The sequence below is a fragment of the Rhinoderma darwinii genome, chromosome 6 (assembly GCF_050947455.1).
Source record: "Rhinoderma darwinii isolate aRhiDar2 chromosome 6, aRhiDar2.hap1, whole genome shotgun sequence".
NCBI lineage: Eukaryota > Metazoa > Chordata > Amphibia > Anura > Rhinodermatidae > Rhinoderma > Rhinoderma darwinii.
Genome location: NC_134692.1, coordinates 144,196,580 through 144,217,377, shown reverse-complemented (window position 1 = coordinate 144,217,377; position 20,798 = coordinate 144,196,580). Strand labels below are relative to the sequence as shown.

The window sequence follows — 20,798 nt, the reverse complement described above, 5'->3', positions numbered from 1 at the left end:
ATCTATCTATCTCATATCTATCTATCTCATATCTATCTATCTCATATCTATCTATCTCATATCTATCTATCTATCTATCTATCTATCTATCTATCTATCTATCTATCTATCTATCTATCTATCTATCTATCTCATATCTATCTATCTATCTATCTATCTCATATCTATCTATCTATCTATCTATCTATCTATCTATCTATCTATCTATCTATCTATCTATCTATCTATCTATCTATCTATCTATCTATCTATCTATCTCATATCTATCTATCTATCTCATATCTATCTATCTCATATCTATCTATCTATCTATCTATCTATCTATCTATCTATCTATCTATCTATCTATCTATCTATCTCATATCTATCTATCTCATATCTATCTATCTCATATCTATCTATCTCATATCTATCTATCTATCTATCTCATATCTATCTATCTATCTATCTATCTATCTATCTATCTATCTATCTATCTATCTATCTATCTATCTATCTATCTCATATCTATCTATCTATCTCATATCTATCTATCTCATATCTATCTATCTATCTATCTATCTATCTCATATCTATCTATCTCATATCTATCTATCTCATATCTATCTATCTCATATCTATCTATCTCATATCTATCTATCTATCTCATATCTATCTATCTATCTATCTCATATCTATCTATCTATCAATCTATCTATCTATCTCATATCTATATCTCATATCTATCTATCTCATATCTATCTATCTCATATCTATCTATCTATCTATCTCATATCTATCTATCTATCTATCTATCTATCTATCTATCTATCTATCTATCTATCTATCTATCTCATATCTATCTATCTTTCTATCTATCTAGAATTGTTTATAGAAAAGAATAGGCAGCACTCCACACAAATTTCAAAAGTGAAAAGATTTTATTCACCCATACATGAATGCAACGTTTCATTCAGCCCTCAACATGGGCCTTTCTTATTCTCCAAATTCTGGATTGGAGTCTGAGGTCCACACATCTCAATACTTATTATTGTGCTGCTTTTCTTTCTTTTTTTATTATCTATGTATCTATCTATCTATCTATCTATCTATCTATCTATCTCATATCTATCTATCTATCTATCTATCTATCTCATATCTATCTATCTATCTATCTCATATCTATCTATCTATCTCATATCTATCTATCTCATATCTATCTATCTATCTATCTATCTATCTCATATCTATCTATCTATCTATCTATCTCATATCTATCTATCTATCTATCTCATATCTATCTATCTCATCTATCTATCTATCTCATATCTATCTATCTATCTATCTATCTATCTATCTATCTCATATCTATCTATCTATCTATCTATCTATCTATCTATCTATCTATCTATCTATCTCATATCTATCTATCTATCTATCTATCTATCTCATATCTATGTATCTGTCTCCTCTCTATGAATCCATCTTCTATATTGTAATAACTTATTCTGTATGAACGTTCCAATGTTGTAGGATTTGCGTCACTTACTTCCAAAGTTGATGACACAGGACACAGTGATGATCAGGAGTCCTCCCACCAATGCCACGATGCTTAACAGCTTGGCCACACGACCCAGTCTGAGGGCCCCGTCCACATCGCCCTGTTGGAGGCTGTTACGGGACTGGGATAAAGGAAAACCGTAGGATTAGTGAAAGGGAAGAATCAATGTCTGTGCTATATCATTCTCCATCATCCATCCTTTCATATCATCATCCATTGCCCTTCTCTATCATTCTCCATCATCCATCCTTTCATATCATCATCCAATGCCCTTCTCTATCATATCTCCCATCATCCATCCTTTCATATCATCATCCAATGCCCTTCTCTATCATATCTCCCATCATCCATCCTTTCTCCTCCATCTAGGCACAACTCTCTATATCACCCACCACCATATCACCCATCTGTACATCATCTACCATCATTCCACACCTTATCCATGGCCTTACATCACCCGCCCTTATTTCTTTCCTGATATCACTGTCCGTCATGCTACTGACATCAGATCAACATCTCCACCGACATAACTACTCCCTCAATACGGATGGTTCCTCCACTCCATCTAACTCTTTATTGCCCTATTTTCCAATATCCACTAAACACCATATTCCTGTTTACAAATCATTAAAGTCCTCTCAAACCCTTGCTGTAAATCGCTGATCCTCCTGTCATCACCTCCTCATTTCATGCCGCATTCTCACGCCACCCACCTCGATCTTCTCTTGTTTAATATTACCTCCTCGGGCCTTGCTGCTATATCCTCAATATCTCAATATTCCCTGTTGCTTATATTAACTCTTCACATTCACTCAACTTCCCGTCGACCTAATATTACTTCAAGATGAAGTCTTCCACCTACTGCTCTTCATCTGCTATGTGTTCCTTACCATTCATCTATCCACTCATCTACAAGCCCTTCTTAGATATATCCATTGATCTTCTACACTCAATGAGAGTTCCTCCCTCTGGATCTGTCGTCTTTGGAAGGCCTTCCTATCTCCATGTCTTGCTGAAATGAATGTCTGATATTTTCTTCTGACCAGCAATAAATCGATGTCTGGATTACTTCGGTTCCTATTTTCCCTTTCTCTCCGGTTCTGCAGACCGCTTAATAATATGCGAAAACCTTGCAACATGTCATTCCTTCCAATTCATCTCCTGTTGCCCTCGATTCACTGGACTCGCGGCTAAAGTCATGACTGCACAATGTTTGTTCTACTCTCAATGCCTCACATTTATAAATACCGGAGAGGGTACTTGGCGATAATTGCGAATTGTCTGTTTGAATTTCTGACTACTAATTTACCGCCGACCTGTTGACCGTGACGTGAGGACGGTCATCAATGATGCATGGATGTGATCACTTCTCTGCCCACCATTGTTAATGACCATGAACACGGCGGCCCCATTAGCTGTGCACACTCATCCTCTATATCACATACGGGCAGATATACCTCTGCATACCATGGGAAGAAGACGGAATACATCTTTAAGTCTCACACCAAATGTTTGTCATGTAGAGAGGAAAATAATAGGTGACGAGACTTGTTAGACAATGCAGTAATGACCTTATGATGAATGAACATCATGTTTGATATCCATAAAGGACTTTAAGACAATGGACATTTTTCTTACCATGATGGAATATGCAAAGCCAACGATGTTGACCGGCCACATAGGGCAAAAACATGACAAGATGGCAATGAGCAGATAGTCCTTGGGCTTTTCTGCCTCAATGGCGCTGGCAGTGGCAGTAGACCCTTGTCGACAGAGACTTGGCCGGGGAGAATTGGAAGCGGCTTGAGCCAGCCGTCCCTCAGAGCCAGTCGGACTAGGAGCCCGAGGTCCTCCATTGACTGCCGACTGGGCCTTCAGATCATTAAGCGATGAAGATTTCGATTGGATGGTCACAGATGGTTCCACTTCTGAAGCAGCAGCCTCTTGAGCAGGCTCTGGCTCTTCTACCACCACCACTGTGGTAGAGCATACAGGCTCGGAGGGCTCCGCTGGAGTGGTGGTCTCAACCTCAAGTGGAGGCCCCGCGTCTGCAGGAGGTGTTGCCATGGGTGAAGGAGCCAGTGGAGAAGGTTGAGAAGAAAGTTGTGAAAGATTGTGAGATAATGCGCCCAGAAGAGATACGTCAAGAAGGAAAGCAAGAGCTGGATTCTGAAATGGTTGAAGAAATAGAAGAGTCATAAGCCTGGCTGTAAATACACAGACGTTAGTGGTTAGCAGGGACATTGGTGAAAAAAGCTGGGAATTAATTACATCTATTACATTATTTTAATGATGGCCAAAAAGGAAAACTGACGAACAGAGCGTAACGGGATAATTCTCCTCTAAACTCCATAGCCGACTCTCCTATCCCCTGTACCTACAGTAACCTGTGCCGCTACCTCCTGTAACCCTCCTCTACAAATTCCTTACCCTCATGACCCTGTCCTATTACTCTATGATAGGAAAAGCCATTAAACCCTACATCTCCACGTGTCTCACTCCTCACTTCTTGCTCAATATAATCACACATAATAAATACAACTAAAAAGCATTTTAACCCCTATTATTATGACCTCTCCCTGTTACTCCAATATGTAACTGAGCTCCTTATTGTTCCTACTATTGCTCCATATAACGTGTCCCTATAACCCCATCTATTATTCCTTATAACACCTCCCAGTACACAAAATAACCTCTCCATATAACTCCTCCTATTACTCATTACTCCTACTCTTTATAACCTCCTATTATACTATAGAAGTTACATATAACCCCTCCTATTATACTATAGAAGTTACATATAACCCCTCCTATTATACTATAGAAGTTACATATAACCCCTCCTGTTATACTATAGAAGTTACATATAACCCCTCCTATTATACTATAGATGTTACATATAACCCCTCCTATTATACTATAGAAGTTACATATAACCCCTCCTGTTATACTATAGAAGTTACATATAACCCCTCCTATTATACTATAGAAGTTACATATAACACCTCCTATTATACTATAGAAGTTACATATAACCCCTCCTATTATACTATAGAAGTTACATATAACCCCTCCTGTTATACTATAGAAGTTACATATAACCCCTCCTATTATACTATAGAAGTTACATATAACCCCTCCTGTTATACTATAGAAGTTACATATAACCCCTCCTATTATACTATAGAAGTTACATATAACCCCTCCTATTATACTATAGAAGTTACATATAACCCCTCCTATTATACTATAGCAGTTACATATAACCCCTCCTATTATACTATAGAAGTTACATATAACCCCTCCTATTATACTATAGAAGTTACATATAACCCCTCCTGTTATACTATAGAAGTTACATATAACACCTCCTATTATACTATAGAAGTTACATATAACCCCTCCTATTATACTATAGAAGTTACATATAACCCCTCCTATTATACTATAGAAGTTACATATAACCCCTCCTATTATACTATAGAAGTTACATATAACACCTCCTATTATACTATAGAAGTTACATATAACCCCTCCTATTATACTATAGAAGTTACATATAACCCCTCCTATTATACTATAGAAGTTACATATAACCCCTCCTATTATACTATAGAAGTTACATATAACCCCTCCTATTATACTATAGAAGTTACATATAACACCTCCTATTATACTATAGAAGTTACATATAACCCCTCCTATTACACTATAGAAGTTACATATAACCCCTCCTATTATACTATAGAAGTTACATATAACCCCTCCTATTATACTATAGAAGTTACATATAACCCCTCCTATTATACTATAGATGTTACATATAACCCCTCCTATTATACTATAGAAGTTACATATAACCCCTCCTATTATACTATAGAAGTTACATATAACCCCTCCTATTATACTATAGAAGTTACATATAACCCCTCCTATTATACTATAGATGTTACATATAACCCCTCCTATTATACTATAGAAGTTACATATAACCCCTCCTATTATACTATAGAAGTTACATATAACCCCTCCTATTATACTATAGATGTTACATATAACCCCTCCTATTATACTATAGATGTTACATATAACCCCTCCTATTATACTATAGAAGTTACATATAACCCCTCCTATTATACTATAGAAGTTACATATAACCCCTCCTATTATACTATAGATGTTACATATAACCCCTCCTATTATACTATAGATGTTACATATAACCCCTCCTATTATACTATAGAAGTTACATATAACCCCTCCTATTATACTATAGAAGTTACATATAACCCCTCCTATTATACTATAGATGTTACATATAACCCCTCCTATTATACTATAGATGTTACATATAACCCCTCCTATTATACTATAGAAGTTACATATAACCCCTCCTATTATACTATAGAAGTTACATATAACCCCTCCTATTATACTATAGATGTTACATATAACCTCTCCTATTACACTATAGAAGTTACATATAACCCCTCCTATTATACTATAGAAGTTACATATAACCCCTCCTATTATACTATAGAAGTTACATATAACCCCTCCTATTATACTATAGAAGTTGCATATAACCCCTCCTATTACACTATAGAAGTTACATATAACCCCTCCTGTTATACTATAGATGTTACATATAACCCCTCCTGTTATACTATAGAAGTTACATATAACCCCTCCTATTATACTATAGATGTTACATATAACCCCTCCTATTATACTATAGATGTTACATATAACCCCTCCTATTATACTATAGAAGTTACATATAACCCCTCCTATTATACTATAGATGTTACATATAACCCCTCCTGTTATACTATAGAAGTTACATATAACCCCTCCTATTATACTATAGAAGTTACATATAACCCCTCCTGTTATACTATAGAAGTTACATATAACCCCTCCTATTATACTATAGAAGTTACATATAACCCCTCCTATTATACTATAGAAGTTACATATAACCCCTCCTGTTATACTATAGAAGTTACATATAACCCCTCCTATTATACTATAGAAGTTACATATAACCCCTCCTATTATACTATAGAAGTTACATATAACCCCTCCTGTTATACTATAGAAGTTACATATAACCCCTCCTATTATACTATAGAAGTTACATATAACCCCTCCTATTATACTATAGAAGTTACATATAACCCCTCCTATTATACTATAGAAGTTACATATAACCCCTCCTATTACACTATAGAAGTTACATATAACCCCTCCTGTTATACTATAGAAGTTACATATAACCCCTCCTGTTATACTATAGAAGTTACATATAACCCCTCCTGTTATACTATAGAAGTTACATATAACACCTCCTATTATACTATAGAAGTTACATATAACCCCTCCTATTATACTATAGAAGTTACATATAACCCCTCCTATTATACTATAGAAGTTACATATAACCCCTCCTATTATACTATAGAAGTTACATATAACCCCTCCTATTATACTATAGAAGTTACATATAACCCCTCCTATTATACTATAGAAGTTACATATAACCCCTCCTGTTATACTATAGAAGTTACATATAACCCCTCCTATTATACTATAGAAGTTACATATAACCCCTCCTATTATACTATAGATGTTACATATAACACCTCCTATTATACTATAGAAGTTACATATAACACCTCCTATTATACTATAGATGTTACATATAACACCTCCTATTATACTATAGAAGTTACATATAACACCTCCTATTATACTATAGAAGTTACATATAACCCCTCCTATTATACTATAGATGTTACATATAACCCCTCCTATTATACTATAGAAGTTACATATAACCCCTCCTATTATACTATAGAAGTTACATATAACCCCTCCTGTTATACTATAGAAGTTACATATAACCCCTCCTATTATACTATAGATGTTACATATAACCCCTCCTATTATACTATAGAAGTTACATATAACCCCTCCTATTATACTATAGATGTTACATATAACACCTCCTATTATACTATAGAAGTTACATATAACACCTCCTATTATACTATAGATGTTACATATAACACCTCCTATTATACTATAGAAGTTACATATAACCCCTCCTATTATACTATAGATGTTACATATAACCCCTCCTATTATACTATAGATGTTACATATAACCCCTCCTATTATACTATAGAAGTTACATATAACCCCTCCTATTATACTATAGATGTTACATATAACCCCTCCTATTACACTATAGAAGTTACATATAACCCCTCCTATTACACTATAGAAGTTACATATAACACCTCCTATTATACTATAGATGTTACATATAACACCTCCTATTATACTATAGAAGTTACATATAACCCCTCCTATTATACTATAGATGTTACATATAACCCCTCCTGTTATACTATAGATGTTACATATAACCCCTCCTGTTATACTATAGAAGTTACATATAACCCCTCCTATTATACTATAGATGTTACATATAACCCCTCCTATTACACTATAGAAGTTACATATAACCCCTCCTATTATACTATAGAAGTTACATATAACCCCTCCTATTATACTATAGATGTTACATATAACCCCTCCTATTATACTATAGAAGTTACATATAACCCCTCCTATTATACTATAGAAGTTACATATAACCCCTCCTATTATACTATAGAAGTTACATATAACCCCTCCTGTTATACTATAGAAGTTACATATAACCCCTCCTGTTATACTATAGAAGTTACATATAACCCCTCCTATTATACTATAGATGTTACATATAACCCCTCCTGTTATACTATAGAAGTTACATATAACCCCTCCTGTTATACTATAGATGTTACATATAACACCTCCTATTATACTATAGAAGTTACATATAACCCCTCCTATTATACTATAGATGTTACATATAACCCCTCCTGTTATACTATAGAAGTTACATATAACCCCTCCTGTTATACTATAGATGTTACATATAACACCTCCTATTATACTATAGAAGTTACATATAACCCCTCCTATTATACTATAGAAGTTACATATAACCCCTCCTGTTATACTATAGATGTTACATATAACCCCTCCTATTATACTATAAAAGTTACATATAACCGCTCCTATTATACTATAGATGTTACATATAACCCCTCCTATTATACGATAGAAGTTACATATAACCCCTCCTATTATACTATAGAAGTTACATATAACCCCTCCTATTATACTATAGAAGTTACATATAACCCCTCCTATTATACTATAGAAGTTACATATAACCCCTCCTATTATACTATAGAAGTTACATATAACCCCTCCTGTTATACTATAGAAGTTACATATAACCCCTCCTATTATACTATAGAAGTTACATATAACCCCTCCTATTATACTATAGAAGTTACATATAACCCCTCCTATTATACTATAGAAGTTACATATAACCCCTCCTATTATACTATAGATGTTACATATAACACCTCCTATTATACTATAGAAGTTACATATAACCCCTCCTGTTATACTATAGATGTTACATATAACCCCTCCTATTATACTATAGATGTTACATATAACCCCTCCTATTATACTATAGAAGTTACATATAACCCCTCCTATTATACTATAGAAGTTACATATAACACCTCCTATTATACTATAGAAGTTACATATAACCCCTCCTATTATACTATAGAAGTTACATATAACCCCTCCTGTTATACTATAGAAGTTACATATAACCCCTCCTATTATACTATAGATGTTACATATAACCCCCTCCTATTATACTATAGATGTTACATATAACCCCTCCTATTATACTATAGAAGTTACATATAACCCCTCCTATTATACTATAGATGTTACATATAACCCCCTCCTATTATACTATAGATGTTACATATAACCCCTCCTGTTATACTATAGATGTTACATATAACCCCCTCCTATTATACTATAGAAGTTACATATAACCCCTCCTGTTATACTATAGAAGTTACATATAACCCCTCCTGTTATACTATAGATGTTACATATAACCCCTCCTGTTATACTATAGATGTTACATATAACCCCTCCTATTATACTATAGAAGTTACATATAACCCCTCCTGTTATACTATAGAAGTTACATATAACCCCTCCTATTATACTATAGAAGTTACATATAACCCCTCCTATTATACTATAGAAGTTACATATAACCCCTCCTATTATACTATAGAAGTTACATATAACCCCTCCTATTATACTATAGAAGTTACATATAACCCCTCCTATTATACTATAGATGTTACATATAACACCTCCTATTATACTATAGAAGTTACATATAACCCCTCCTATTATACTATAGATGTTACATATAACCCCTCCTATTATACTATAGAAGTTACATATAACCCCTCCTATTATACTATAGAAGTTACATATAACCCCTCCTATTATACTATAGAAGTTACATATAACCCCTCCTGTTATACTATAGAAGTTACATATAACCCCTCCTATTATACTATAGAAGTTACATATAACCCCTCCTATTATACTATAGAAGTTACATATAACCCCTCCTATTATACTATAGATGTTACATATAACCCCTCCTATTATACTATAGATGTTACATATAACCCCCTCCTATTATACTATAGATGTTACATATAACCCCTCCTATTATACTATAGATGTTACATATAACCCCTCCTGTTATACTATAGAAGTTACATATAACCCCTCCTATTATACTATAGATGTTACATATAACCCCTCCTGTTATACTATAGATGTTACATATAACCCCTCCTGTTATACTATAGAAGTTACATATAACCCCTCCTGTTATACTATAGATGTTACATATAACCCCTCCTATTATACTATAGAAGTTACATATAACCCCTCCTGTTATACTATAGAAGTTACATATAACCCCTCCTGTTATACTATAGAAGTTACATATAACCCCTCCTATTATACTATAGAAGTTACATATAACCCCTCCTATTATACTATAGAAGTTACATATAACCCCTCCTATTATACTATAGAAGTTACATATAACCCCTCCTATTATACTATAGAAGTTACATATAACCCCTCCTATTATACTATAGAAGTTACATATAACCCCTCCTATTATACTATAGAAGTTACATATAACCCCTCCTATTATACTATAGAAGTTACATATAACCCCTCCTATTATACTATAGAAGTTACATATAACCCCCTCCTATTATACTATAGAAGTTACATATAACCCCTCCTATTATACTATAGATGTTACATATAACCCCTCCTATTATACTATAGAAGTTACATATAACCCCTCCTATTATACTATAGAAGTTACATATAACCCCTCCTATTATACTATAGAAGTTACATATAACCCCTCCTATTATACTATAGAAGTTACATATAACCCCTCCTATTATACTATAGATGTTACATATAACCCCTCCTATTACACTATAGAAGTTACATATAACCCCTCCTATTATACTATAGAAGTTACATATAACCCCTCCTATTATACTATAGATGTTACATATAACCCCTCCTATTATACTATAGAAGTTACATATAACCCCTCCTGTTATACTATAGAAGTTACATATAACCCCTCCTGTTATACTATAGAAGTTACATATAACCCCTCCTATTATACTATAGAAGTTACATATAACCCCTCCTGTTATACTATAGAAGTTACATATAACCCCTCCTATTATACTATAGAAGTTACATATAACCCCTCCTATTATACTATAGAAGTTACATATAACACCTCCTGTTATACTATAGAAGTTACATATAACCCCTCCTATTATACTATAGAAGTTACATATAACCCCTCCTATTATACTATAGAAGTTACATATAACCCCTCCTGTTATACTATAGATGTTACATATAACACCTCCTATTATACTATAGAAATTACATATAACCCCTCCTATTATACTATAGAAGTTACATATAACCCCTCCTATTATACTATAGAAGTTACATATAACCCCTCCTATTATACTATAGAAGTTACATATAACCCCTCCTATTATACTATAGAAGTTACATATAACCCCTCCTATTATACTATAGATGTTACATATAACACCTCCTATTATACTATAGAAATTACATATAACCCCTCCTATTATACTATAGAAGTTACATATAACCCCTCCTATTATACTATAGAAGTTACATATAACCCCTCCTATTATACTATAGAAGTTACATATAACCCCTCCTATTATACTATAGAAGTTACATATAACCCCTCCTGTTATACTATAGAAGTTACATATAACCCCTCCTATTATACTATAAAAGTTACATATAACCCCTCCTATTATACTATAGATGTTACATATAACCCCTCCTATTATACGATAGAAGTTACATATAACACCTCCTATTATACTATAGAAGTTACATATAACCCCTCCTATTATACTATAGAAGTTACATATAACCCCTCCTATTATACTATAGAAGTTACATATAACCCCTCCTATTATACTATAGAAGTTACATATAACCCCTCCTATTATACTATAGATGTTACATATAACCCCTCCTGTTATACTATAGAAGTTACATATAACCCCTCCTATTATACTATAGATGTTACATATAACCCCTCCTGTTATACTATAGAAGTTACATATAACACCTCCTATTATACTATAGAAGTTACATATAACCCCTCCTATTATACTATAGAAGTTACATATAACCCCTCCTATTATACTATAAAAGTTACATATAACCGCTCCTGTTATACTATAGAAGTTACATATAACCCCTCCTATTATACTATAGATGTTACATATAACCCCTCCTATTATACTATAGATGTTACATATAACCCCTCCTGTTATACTATAGAAGTTACATATAACCCCTCCTATTATACTATAGATGTTACATATAACCCCTCCTATTATACTATAGATGTTACATATAACCCCTCCTGTTATACTATAGAAGTTACATATAACCCCTCCTATTATACTATAAAAGTTACATATAACCGCTCCTATTATACTATAGAAGTTACATATAACCCCTCCTGTTATACTATAGATGTTACATATAACCCCTCCTGTTATACTATAGAAGTTACATATAACCCCTCCTATTATACTATAAAAGTTACATATAACCGCTCCTATTATACTATAGAAGTTACATATAACCCCTCCTGTTATACTATAGATGTTACATATAACCCCTCCTATTATACTATAGAAGTTACATATAACCCCTCCTATTATACTATAGAAGTTACATATAACCCCTCCTATTATACTATAGATGTTACATATAACCCCTCCTGTTATACTATAGAAGTTACATATAACACCTCCTATTATACTATAGAAGTTACATATAACCCCTCCTATTATACTATAGAAGTTACATATAACCCCTCCTATTATACTATAGATGTTACATATAACCCCTCCTATTATACTATAGAAGTTACATATAACACCTCCTATTATACTATAGAAGTTACATATAACACCTCCTATTATACTATAGAAGTTACATATAACACCTCCTATTATACTATAGAAGTTACATATAACCCCTCCTATTATACTATAGAAGTTACATATAACCCCTCCTATTATACTATAGATGTTACATATAACCCCTCCTATTACACTATAGAAATTACATATAACCCCTCCTATTATACTATAGAAGTTACATATAACCCCTCCTATTATACTATAGAAGTTACATATAACCCCTCCTATTATACTATAGAAATTACATATAACCCCTCCTATTATACTATAGAAGTTACATATAACCCCTCCTATTATACTATAGAAGTTACATATAACCCCTCCTATTATACTATAGAAGTTACATATAACTCCTCCTATTATACTATAAAAGTTACATATAACCGCTCCTATTATACTATAGAAGTTACATATAACCCCTCCTATTATACTATAGATGTTACATATAACCCCTCCTGTTATACTATAGAAGTTACATATAACCCCCTCCTATTATACTATAGATGTTACATATAACCCCTCCTATTATACTATAGATGTTACATATAACACCTCCTATTATACTATAGAAGTTACATATAACCCCTCCTATTATACTATAGAAGTTACATATAACCCCTCCTATTATACTATAGAAGTTACATATAACCCCTCCTATTATACTATAGAAGTTACATATAACCCCTCCTATTATACGATAGAAGTTACATATAACCCCTCCTATTATACTATAGAAGTTACATATAACCCCTCCTATTATACTATAGAAGTTACATATAACCCCTCCTATTATACTATAGAAGTTACATATAACCCCTCCTATTATACTATAGAAGTTACATATAACCCCTCCTATTATACTATAGAAGTTACATATAACCCCTCCTATTATACTATAGAAGTTACATATAACCCCTCCTATTATACTATAGAAGTTACATATAACCCCTTCTATTATACTATAGAAGTTACATATAACCCCTCCTATTATACTATAGATGTTACATATAACCCCTCCTATTATACTATAGAAATTACATATAACCCCTCCTATTATACTATAGAAGTTACATATAACCCCTCCTATTATACTATAGAAGTTACATATAACCCCTCCTATTATACTATAGAAGTTACATATAACCCCTCCTATTATACTATAGATGTTACATATAACCCCTCCTATTATACGATAGAAGTTACATATAACCCCTCCTATTATACTATAGAAGTTACATATAACCCCTCCTATTATACTATAGAAGTTACATATAACCCCTCCTGTTATACTATAGAAGTTACATATAACCCCTCCTGTTATACTATAGAAGTTACATATAACCCCTCCTATTATACTATAGAAGTTACATATAACCCCTCCTGTTATACTATAGAAGTTACATATAACCCCTCCTGTTATACTATAGAAGTTACATATAACCCCTCCTGTTATACTATAGAAGTTACATATAACCCCTCCTATTATACTATAGATGTTACATATAAACCCCCTCCTATTATACTATAGATGTTACATATAACCCCTCCTATTATACTATAGATGTTACATATAACCCCTCCTGTTATACTATAGAAGTTACATATAACCCCTCCTGTTATACTATAGAAGTTACATATAACCCCTCCTGTTATACTATAGAAGTTACATATAACCCCTCCTATTATACTATAGATGTTACATATAAACCCCCTCCTATTATACTATAGATGTTACATATAACCCCTCCTGTTATACTATAGAAGTTACATATAACCCCTCCTGTTATACTATAGATGTTACATATAACCCCTCCTGTTATACTATAGAAGTTACATATAACCCCTCCTGTTATACTATAGAAGTTACATATAACCCCTCCTGTTATACTATAGAAGTTACATATAACCCCTCCTGTTATACTATAGATGTTACATATAACCCCTCCTATTATACTATAGAAGTTACATATAACCCCTCCTATTACACTATAGAAGTTACATATAACCCCTCCTGTTATACTATAGAAGTTACATATAACCCCTCCTGTTATACTATAGATGTTACATATAACCCCTCCTGTTATACTATAGAAGTTACATATAACCCCTCCTGTTATACTATAGAAGTTACATATAACCCCTCCTGTTATACTATAGAAGTTACATATAACCCCTCCTGTTATACTATAGAAGTTACATATAACCCCTCCTGTTATACTATAGAAGTTACATATAACCCCTCCTATTATACTATAGAAGTTACATATAACCCCTCCTATTATACTATAGAAGTTACATATAACCCCTCCTATTATACTATAGAAGTTACATATAACCCCTCCTGTTATACTATAGAAGTTACATATAACCCCTCCTGTTATACTATAGAAGTTACATATAACCCCTCCTATTATACTATAGAAGTTACATATAACCCCTCCTGTTATACTATAGAAGTTACATATAACACCTCCTATTATACTATAGAAGTTACATATAACCCCTCCTATTATACTATAGAAGTTACATATAACCCCTCCTATTATACTATAGAAGTTACATATAACCCCTCCTATTATACTATAGATGTTACATATAACCCCTCCTATTATACTATAGAAGTTACATATAACCCCTCCTATTATACTATAGAAGTTACATATAACCCCTCCTATTATACTATAGAAGTTACATATAACCCCTCCTATTATACTATAGAAGTTACATATAACCCCTCCTATTATACTATAGATGTTACATATAACCCCTCCTATTATACTATAGAAGTTACATATAACCCCTCCTGTTATACTATAGAAGTTACATATAACCCCTCCTGTTATACTATAGAAGTTACATATAACCCCTCCTATTATACTATAGAAGTTACATATAACCCCTCCTATTATACTATAGATGTTACATATAACCCCTCCTATTATACTATAGAAGTTACATATAACCCCTCCTGTTATACTATAGAAGTTACATATAACCCCTCCTATTATACTATAGAAGTTACATATAACCCCTCCTATTATACTATAGAAGTTACATATAACCCCTCCTATTATACTATAGAAGTTACATATAACCCCTCCTATTATACTATAGAAGTTACATATAACCCCTCCTATTATACTATAGAAGTTACATATAACCCCTCCTATTATACTATAGAAGTTACATATAACCCCTCCTATTATACTATAGAAGTTACATATAACCCCTCCTATTATACTATAGAAGTTACATATAATCCCTCCTATTATACTATAGAAGTTACATATAACCCCTCCTATTATACTATAGAAGTTACATATAACCCCTCCTATTATACTATAGATGTTACATATAACCCCTCCTATTATACTATAGATGTTACATATAACACCTCCTATTATACTATAGAAGTTACATATAACCCCTCCTATTATACTATAGATGTTACATATAACCCCTCCTATTATACTATAGATGTTACATATAACACCTCCTATTATACTATAGAAGTTACATATAACCCCTCCTGTTATACTATAGAAGTTACATATAACCCCTCCTATTATACTATAGATGTTACATATAACCCCTCCTATTATACTATAGATGTTACATATAACCCCTCCTGTTATACTATAGAAGTTACATATAACCCCTCCTGTTATACTATAGATGTTACATATAACCCCTCCTGTTATACTATAGATGTTACATATAACCCCTCCTGTTATACTATAGAAGTTACATATAACCCCTCCTATTATACTATAGAAGTTACATATAACCCCTCCTATTATACTATAGATGTTACATATAACCCCTCCTATTATACTATAGAAGTTACATATAACCCCTCCTATTATACTATAGATGTTACATATAACCCCTCCTGTTATACTATAGAAGTTACATATAACCCCTCCTGTTATACTATAGATGTTACATATAACCCCTCCTGTTATACTATAGAAGTTACATATAACCCCTCCTGTTATACTATAGATGTTACATATAACCCCTCCTATTATACTATAGAAGTTACATATAACCCCTCCTGTTATACTATAGAAGTTACATATAACCCCTCCTGTTATACTATAGAAGTTACATATAACCCCTCCTATTACACTATAGAAGTTACATATAACCCCTCCTGTTATACTATAGAAGTTACATATAACCCCTCCTATTATACTATAGAAGTTACATATAACCCCTCCTATTATACTATAGAAGTTACATATAACCCCTCCTATTATACTATAGAAATTACATATAACCCCCTCCTATTATACTATAGAAATTACATATAACCCCTCCTATTATACTATAGAAGTTACATATAACCCCTCCTGTTATACTATAGAAGTTACATATAACCCCTCCTATTATACTATAGAAGTTACATATAACCCCTCCTATTATACTATAGAAGTTACATATAACCCCTCCTATTATACTATAGAAGTTACATATAACCCCTCCTATTATACTATAGAAATTACATATAACCCCCTCCTATTATACTATAGAAATTACATATAACCCCTCCTATTATACTATAGAAGTTACATATAACCCCTCCTGTTATACTATAGAAGTTACATATAACCCCTCCTATTATACTATAGAAGTTACATATAACCCCTCCTATTATACTATAGAAGTTACATATAACACCTCCTATTATACTATAGAAGTTACATATAACCCCTCCTATTATACTATAGAAGTTACATATAACCCCTCCTATTATACTATAGAAGTTACATATAACCCCTCCTATTATACTATAGAAATTACATATAACCCCTCCTATTATACTATAGAAGTTACATATAACCCCTCCTGTTATACTATAGAAGTTACATATAACCCCTCCTGTTATACTATAGATGTTACATATAACCCCTCCTATTATACTATAGATGTTACATATAACCCCTCCTATTATACTATAGAAGTTACATATAACCCCTCCTATTATACTATAGAAGTTACATATAACCGCTCCTATTATACTATAGAAGTTACATATAACCCCTCCTATTATACTATAGATGTTACATATAACCCCTCCTGTTATTCTATAGAAGTTACATATAACCCCTCCTGTTATACTATAGAAGTTACATATAACCCCTCCTATTATACTATAGAAGTTACATATAACCCCTCCTATTATACTATAGAAGTTACATATAACCCCTCCTATTATACTATAGAAGTTACATATAACCGCTCCTATTATACTATAGAAGTTACATATAACCCCTCCTATTATACTATAGATGTTACATATAACCCCTCCTGTTATTCTATAGAAGTTACATATAACCCCTCCTATTATACTATAGAAGTTACATATAACCCCCTCCTATTATACTATAGAAATTACATATAACCCCTCCTATTATACTATAGAAGTTACATATAACCCCTCCTATTATACTATAGAAGTTACATATAACCCCTCCTATTATACTATAGAAGTTACATATAACCCCTCCTATTATACTATAGAAGTTACATATAACCCCTCCTATTATACTATAGAAGTTACATATAACCCCTCCTATTATACTATAGATGTTACATATAACCCCTCCTATTATACTATAGAAGTTACATATAACCCCTCCTATTATACTATAGATGTTACATATAACCCCTCCTATTATACTATAGAAGTTACATATAACCCCTCCTATTATACTATAGAAGTTACATATAACCCCTCCTATTATACTATAGAAGTTACATATAACCCCTCCTATTATACTATAGAAGTTACATATAACACCTCCTATTATACTATAGAAGTTACATATAACCCCTCCTATTATACTATAGAAGTTACATATAACCCCTCCTATTATACTATAGATGTTACATATAACCCCTCCTATTATACTATAGAAGTTACATATAACCCCTCCTGTTATTCTATAGAAGTTACATATAACCCCTCCTATTATACTATAGAAGTTACATATAACCCCTCCTGTTATTCTATAGAAGTTACATATAACCCCTCCTATTATACTATAGATGTTACATATAACCCCTCCTGTTATTCTATAGAAGTTACATATAACCCCTCATTATATTATATATGTTACATAGAACTCCTATTACTCTTAGAATCCTCCCACCACTTATTATAATTCTTCCCCTATAGCTCCATAAATCCTGTGCCTACTCTTTATAACTCCTATACCCCCCTATATATCTCCACCTCTTACTTTAAAAACTCCTCCCGCCCCTCATTATATCTCCTCTTTTTACCCCACATAACTCCCCTATAGCTACTATTTATTATAACACCTCGTATTCCACCTGAGATGCTCTCCCAATAACTCCTTCTCTTACACCGTATAACGTCTCCCTATATCTCCTCCTATTATACTACAGACGCTCTCCCACCCCTCATTATATCTCTTCTTCTTACACCATATAACTCCCCCTATGATTCTGTGTGACGACTCCATATAATAAATGCTATTACTTAATGTATGTCCCACCAGCGCTCCACCTGTAACTATCCCCCCACTATATATATATATGTCTATGCTCATCAGGATTTCATCTTCAGAAGAAACGTTTCATTATATAAAAGCTCCGCTTATCCGAACCTACAGACACCAGACACCCCCACAATACACACCGTACACCCCCCTCATACTGTACACACACCAGACAGCCGCTGTGCACCAACACATGGCGCACCCGCACTGTCTCCTCTGCAGCTCCTGGACCTATTAGATGTGAATGTAGATGAGATGCAGGAAAGTAGGGGGGAGGGGGAGGATGAAGATGCAGCGCAGAGTCAGCTCTTTACCTGGACAAGGGATGAATGAGATGTTAACTAGTTGTGTGCCGGCCGCGCTGTCTCACACACACTCGTGTCATGTGCCAGGTGTGCGCCAACTTGGCTCTTCGGCTCGCGTGTGGTGCCTGTGTACATGTGTGCTCACCCATGCCTACGCAGCATGTGTTTGGAAGCTTGTATAGTAAGCATATCACTCCATAGCCATCCCTCCTCCTCCTCCCATACTAACAGCAGCACCAGTATATCATGAGACATCGTTCTATTGCACCCAAAAAACGCATAGCTGTGAGATAGCGTGTTATAGCCACGAACCCCCCACACCTGCCCCTCGTCAGCAGATCCCATGCGCCAACACCCCATACAGACAAATGAACATATGCGCCCAACGTAAAAAAAAGAAGCCCCGCGATTGTGCTGCACACCGCCCCTCCCGACACACCTATTTGTGAGCATCTCACCTCCTCTCTGTCCTTCTGTCCTCTCTCCTGCAGTCTCCTGGTGTTAGTTAGGAAAATGGAGTGGGACACAGGACACTAAACCTCACAGGTCAACCCTAAAGGGGTCCGTTACCCACCCACCCCCCGACACAAAGCAAGCAGCGTGTGTCTGGTAGTGAGGATACTGTGTCTGTGTCTCTCCCTCCACCTCCCACTTTCGCTCCTTTCCCCCTCTTTCTGCCTCCCTCCCACCCACTTTCACTCCATCTAGCTGTCTTGTAGCAGCTGTAAGGATGCTCAGACTCTCTCAGCACCTCCCTAGTGCTAACCCTAACGAGCATCCTCTGCTTTTACAGTCCTGGTGCCCAATTAGTAGACAGAGTAGCCACCCTGTTCCCCTCCGCTGCAGGATGAGACAT

At 33.8% G+C, this 20,798-nt stretch overlaps 1 protein-coding gene across 2 annotated transcripts in view; it reads right to left on the bottom strand.

Annotated features, from left to right (window-relative positions):
- LOC142656055 (proline-rich transmembrane protein 2-like) overlaps window positions 1-20,593 on the bottom strand; it is a 38,734-nt gene extending 18,141 nt beyond the window's left edge. Inside the window, exons 1-3 of one of the 2 annotated variants that reach the window (XM_075830913.1) lie at window positions 20,401-20,593; window positions 3,179-3,709; window positions 1,529-1,661 (exon numbers count right to left, since the gene is read on the bottom strand). In XM_075830913.1, coding sequence (XP_075687028.1) covers window positions 1,529-1,661; window positions 3,179-3,607 — 562 coding nt within the window. In that variant the 5' untranslated portion in view covers window positions 3,608-3,709; window positions 20,401-20,593. The remainder of the gene's footprint in view (window positions 1-1,528; window positions 1,662-3,178; window positions 3,710-20,400) is intronic. The other variant, XM_075830912.1, reaches the window with a different exon arrangement.
- Window positions 20,594-20,798: the final 205 nt, after the last annotated feature.